At 47.2% G+C, this 5,252-nt stretch overlaps 1 protein-coding gene across 1 annotated transcript in view; it reads left to right on the forward strand.

Moving 5' to 3' along the window:
• EVC2 (Ellis van Creveld syndrome 2) overlaps positions 1-5,252 on the forward strand; it is a 158,481-nt gene that overhangs the window by 133,809 nt on the left and 19,420 nt on the right. Inside the window, exon 18 of the mRNA XM_006874141.1 lies at positions 4,470-4,697. Within this exon, the coding sequence (XP_006874203.1) occupies positions 4,470-4,697 (228 nt within the window). The remainder of the gene's footprint in view (positions 1-4,469; positions 4,698-5,252) is intronic.

Consider the following 5,252-nt stretch of genomic DNA (forward strand, 5'->3'; position numbering starts at 1 on the left):
CATTTTATAATATTTTTTCTGAATTCCTTCTCAGACATTTTCAAGACCTGCCCTCCTTCCAGGTCTGCCTCTAGGTCATTTGTCTCAGACATTTTATCTTGTTTCTGGACATGTGCTGATATGGTCATCTGTTTTTTCTTCTTGGACATGTTTAGTGTTTATCTGTGGCCTTAATACTTAATTGAGTATGTGCTTTGGTATTTTTTTATGCTTATTGTGACCCTGTATAGGGTTTCCAAGGAGCAGCTGGTAGGTTTGAAATGCCGACTTTGTAGTTCAAAGTCCAGTGCTGATGATAAGCACTAGAAGTCATATATATTTGGTATATATATGTATATATATAAACAATCAAACAAATCCATTGTCATCAGTCAATCCTGACTCATAACAACCCTGTATAGGACCCCATGGCTTTAAATCTCTACGAGAGTAGCAAGCCTCATCTTTCTCCCTTGGAGTAGATGGTGGATTTGAACTGCTGACCTTGAGATTGATAGTCCAGTGCTTATCTTACAGTCAGTCCCATCAGTCTCCTTACACTGAGACAAGTTTCAGGCAAACGTGGGCTAGGCAGTTTTCAGCACGTTTGAAAGCAGATTACAACTGCTGGGCCCACTCAGGGAGGAGCCTTTGGATCTCGGGTTTGTGTGGATTGCTGTGGAACTTTCCTGGGCGTGCCCTTAATGATTTCCCATAAAGAACTGCACAGTCTGTGTTGTTAAGTGCTGTCAAGTCAGTTCTGACTCACAGGGACCCTGTTTCTGAGGAGCGGCTGGTAGGTTTGAACTGCTGACCTTGCGACTCAAACCTACTTTGCGGCCCAGTGCTTATGGTGTTCTGTGGTCAAAGTTAAAAGTTGGGGTTCTTGTGACTCCACCTCAGAGCTGCATGCTTATGCGTTGTCCTCCATCCACCATGAGACCCCAGGACCAATCCTATAAGCCTTTTTTATTTTCAGCAAAATAATTTTATTTCTTAACACACGGTATACATATACATCCAATATGTCCTTATCTTGCACACATATTCACAAATGACTACCTAATTTTCCAAATGACAACATCTTGGTATGTAATAAGCAGATACTGTTATTTTAGGTCAATTATGAAGAAATGCTTCTATGGAAAACATTCTGAAAGGGTTACAGCTGAATTTCTTTATATTAGTTCTATAAATTTGAAAGTTTGAAAAGCTACTACTTCCGCATCTAATACTTGCAGATGAAAGAATGCAGCAATGCTAACTTGTATCGGGAGAAATCCTGCTCATTTTTCTGGTGACGAAGCCATCAACCTACATCTGCTGGGACTGGGCAGGCAGATTCACAGGGTGGCAGCTTTGGCAGCATCAGGGGCTCTCGGACAGTTGTGTCCATGCAACTGAATCCTTTCCCTTCGATTTTCTTGCTCACCACTGTTGTGTAGTGGTCATGGGTGCTTCCAGCAATATCGATTGCAAACACCTTATCTTTAAATTCTGCATTGAAAGCTGGTTCTCTGGTTTTCCATCAGGAACCTTGTACCTTCTAAACTAGTCCACAGTAGCTTCTGGGTCTCCAGGCTTCAGTCGTTTGACATCATTAATACCGTTGTAACTGCCTTGATTATCTTCACACGGATGATTTCAGCCCGGGTGTTCCTGAGTCTGAGGGATGGCTCCATCCTTCTAGATGTGTCCTTTATAAGGGAATGCATTTGTGACATAATGGAGCTTTCCTTTTTTCACATCTTGTGTAAAGGAACCTTTGTACCAATCTCCATTTTTGCATTAGACCATCGTAGAACTTCAGATACTGTGTGGAGCACGTCCTCATCTGCATAAATCAGAATGTCACAAAATGGAGATATGTATTGTCCTTCTTCATATCTGAGGAAGTCTCGGTACTCGGGGGTGGAGGGCGCGGCACAATCCTCGCTGCTGAAGCCTCTCGTGGTGCCAGACATGAGCCGCCACCACTGCTAGGTCCACTGACACGGAGAGCCCTGTAAGCCCTTAAAATCTGAAGTTGTGTGCATATCCTGGTGGTGCTGTTGGATAAGCACTGCATTGCTAGCTGCAAGGTCGGCTGTTCAAACCCACCAGCTGCTCTGTGGGAGAAAGATGAGGCTTTCAGCTCCCATAAAGATCTACAGCCTCGGAAACCCTGTGCACCCACTGGGTGGTAGTGGGTGGATAGTCCCACCTCTGACAGTGATGGCTTTTAACCCCCACCATTCATGGCTTTTTGTTGATTTCTTTTATTCTTTATGGTATTTTTAGAAACCATGCCTGTCTATCGTGAGAAATCCATCAGCTTCATGCTGATGGTTGGTTTCATTCATCGGGATGTTTTGTCTTGGTCCCACTTAAGGCTTAATAAAAGGGTGGTGCAAAGAGTTAATACACTGGACTGCAAAGTCTACTTGAACAGCAAGGTCCACGGTACAAACTCACCAGCTGCTTCTCGGAAGCCCTACACAGGGTTGCTGTGGGTCGGAACCAACTCAACGGCACTTAACAACAGCAACACAGAATACGTTTGGAGTCCTGGTGACGCACTGTAGGTTAATGTGCTGGACTTCAAGTTCAGCTTGAACAGCAAGGTCAGTGGTTCAAACTCACCAGTTGCTTCTTGGAAACCCTGTACAGGGTCTCTACGTCTCTGTGGGTTGGGACCAACTCGATGGCATGTTAACAATAAGAGCAATAGAATATATTTAAACATGGGCTCTTCTTCCCTCTGGTGTCCTGGTGTGGTGCTGTAGGATAAGCACTGGACCTCAAGGTTGACTTGAACCGTAAAGTCGGCAGTTCAAACTCACCAGCTGCTCCTTGGAATGCCTATACAGGGTCGCTAAGAGTAAGAACCAACTCTACAGCACTTCACACAACAACTGCCCTCTAACACATCTCTTAACTGCTTCATCCAAGAATGCTAATGGGGGCGAAAAGTAGCTAGGTTAAAAGTAGTTAGTGACCCAAAACGGGTGCTACGAAGACAAGAAGTGATTGGCTTACAAGCTTTCAAGAGGGAGCCTAGTTCCAGAGGGTGCGGGGGAAGGTAGACTGTCCACTGAGTGGTTTCCAACCTGTCTGGACGGGGCTGGTGAAAGGGGATGGGGATAAGACTCTTGTGGTTCAACAGTGAATAATGGTTGTCAGGATTAACTGTGAGGGTTGGAAAGGTCAAGGTAGAAGTTTTGTAGCAAAAAGGAGGGGAGTGATTGACTTTGAAGTCCAGGAGCAGAAATCCCTGGGACCATCAAGGGAGAAGAGTGGAGAGCGGAACCCTATCCAGAGAAATAGTGATGCCAGGGATGGAGGCAGAGATGATGACATGGAGAGATGGAGCAACTGGGTACTCTGGACTCAGGGAGGGAGAGGGGCTGTGTGCTGACAGCTTGGCGGACAGGCTTACGGAGTGTACCATTTGGTTGTTTGAGGATGCATGGAGGAGATTGTAATCATTGCAATGAAATGAAATAAAATAGGATGAATGTAAAGCTAATGTTCTCACATGTAAATGATCACATAATTGACAATAAAAGTTTAAAAAAGTGGTTAGCAACTGAGTTGGGATTCATACCCTAGGACTGTCTCGAGACCCCAGTACCCTGCCAGTGAAATTTTTTTCTCCCAATCCACAACCCCTTGAGGGGGCTACTGACTTCTGAAGGGCACTTTCTTCCTTTTTGCTGTGTCTGAGTTTGTGATGAACGAGGATTATAGAGATGAAAGCTGAGCTTTCTAAACAAAGGCTGGCCTTCTCCTGAGGCGGCACATGCCTGGTGTCAGGAGGCTCATGGATCCACAGGAAAAACCTAGGTCTCGGTCCCTTGACTGACATTCTCCATTTTGTGTAAATATTTTTCCTTACTACAACTGTTATATGACACCGGGACATAGATAAATGAATATTAAAAATAGATTACATCGCACAACACAAAATCTCACCAACATTGAAAGTCATGCTTTCTCTGTGGCCGACTCCAGTTTGGTTTGTACGCTAGGTCCCTGTGCTTGGGGAGGGTGTGCATTTGCATTGACCAGCTAAACTGCAAGGTCAACTGTTCAAATCCATCAGTGACTCTAAAGGAGAGAGAGAAAGTTGTCTGCTCCCGTAAAATTTACAGTCTCGTAAACCCCACGGGGCAGTTCTACTCTGTCGTACAGGGTGGTTGTGAGACAAAGTCAATCTTGTGGCCGTGGGTTTATTTTTGTGTTTTGCCATAGGGTGGCACAAGCAGTTAAGCACTTGATTACCAACCACAAGGTTGGTGATTCAAACCCACCCAGAGAGAGACATTGCAGAAGAAACGCTTGGCAATAGACTTTCAGAAAGTCACAGCCTTGCAAGTCCTACAGCTCCACTGTGAGTCGGCATCCACTCCACAGCAGCTGGTTTTCTTCTTATTATTGCTATTATTGTTTTTTGTTTGCAAGGAGGCTGGTTTGTAAGTTGTATGCCTTTTGGTGTGGCTCCTCCCCAGGTCCGGGCGGAACTGCTCCGGGAGAGAGTGCAGCAGCTGGATAGCCAGAAACAAAGCTTTGCAGAGTCTGTCGTATCCCTGCAGTTCCAGAAGGCGGCCAAGAGCACCAAGACGCTGTCTGCCTACACCGCTCTCCTCAGCATCCAGGAGCTGCTTCTGGATGAGCTGAGCAAATCGGAGACCCTGACTAAGTCAGCCTGCGCCCAGATCCTGGGCTCTCACACCCCGGTGAGTGCAACTGGGGACAGTGAATCGGAGACCCTGACCAAGTTGGCCTGTGCCCCGATTATGGGCTCTCACACCCCGTTGAGTGTACACAGGGGGACAGTGAATCAGAGACCCTGACCAAGTTGGCCTGCGCCCAGCTGCTGGGCTCTCACACCCCGGTGAGTTCACACAGGGGGACAGTGAATCAGAGACCCTGACCAAGTTGGCCTGTGCCCCAATTATGGGCTCTCACACCCCGGTGAGGGCACACTGGGGGACAGCGAATCGGAGACCCTGACCAAGTCAGCCTGCGCCCAGATCCTGGGCTCTCACACCCCGGTGAGTGCACACTGGGGACAGTGAATCAGAGACCCTGACCAAGTCAGCCTGCGCCCAGATCCTGGGCTCTCACACCCCGGTGAGTGCACACAGGGGGACAGTGAATTAGAGACCCTGACCAAGTTGGCCTGTGCCCCGATTATGGGCTCTCACACCCCGGTGAGTGTACACAGGGGGACAGTGAATCAGAGACCCTGACCAAGTCAGCCTGCACCCAGCTGCTGGGCTCTCACACCC

The sequence above is a fragment of the Chrysochloris asiatica genome, unplaced genomic scaffold (genome assembly GCF_000296735.1).
Source record: "Chrysochloris asiatica unplaced genomic scaffold, ChrAsi1.0 scaffold00262, whole genome shotgun sequence".
Classification (NCBI taxonomy): Eukaryota; Metazoa; Chordata; class Mammalia; order Afrosoricida; family Chrysochloridae; genus Chrysochloris; species Chrysochloris asiatica.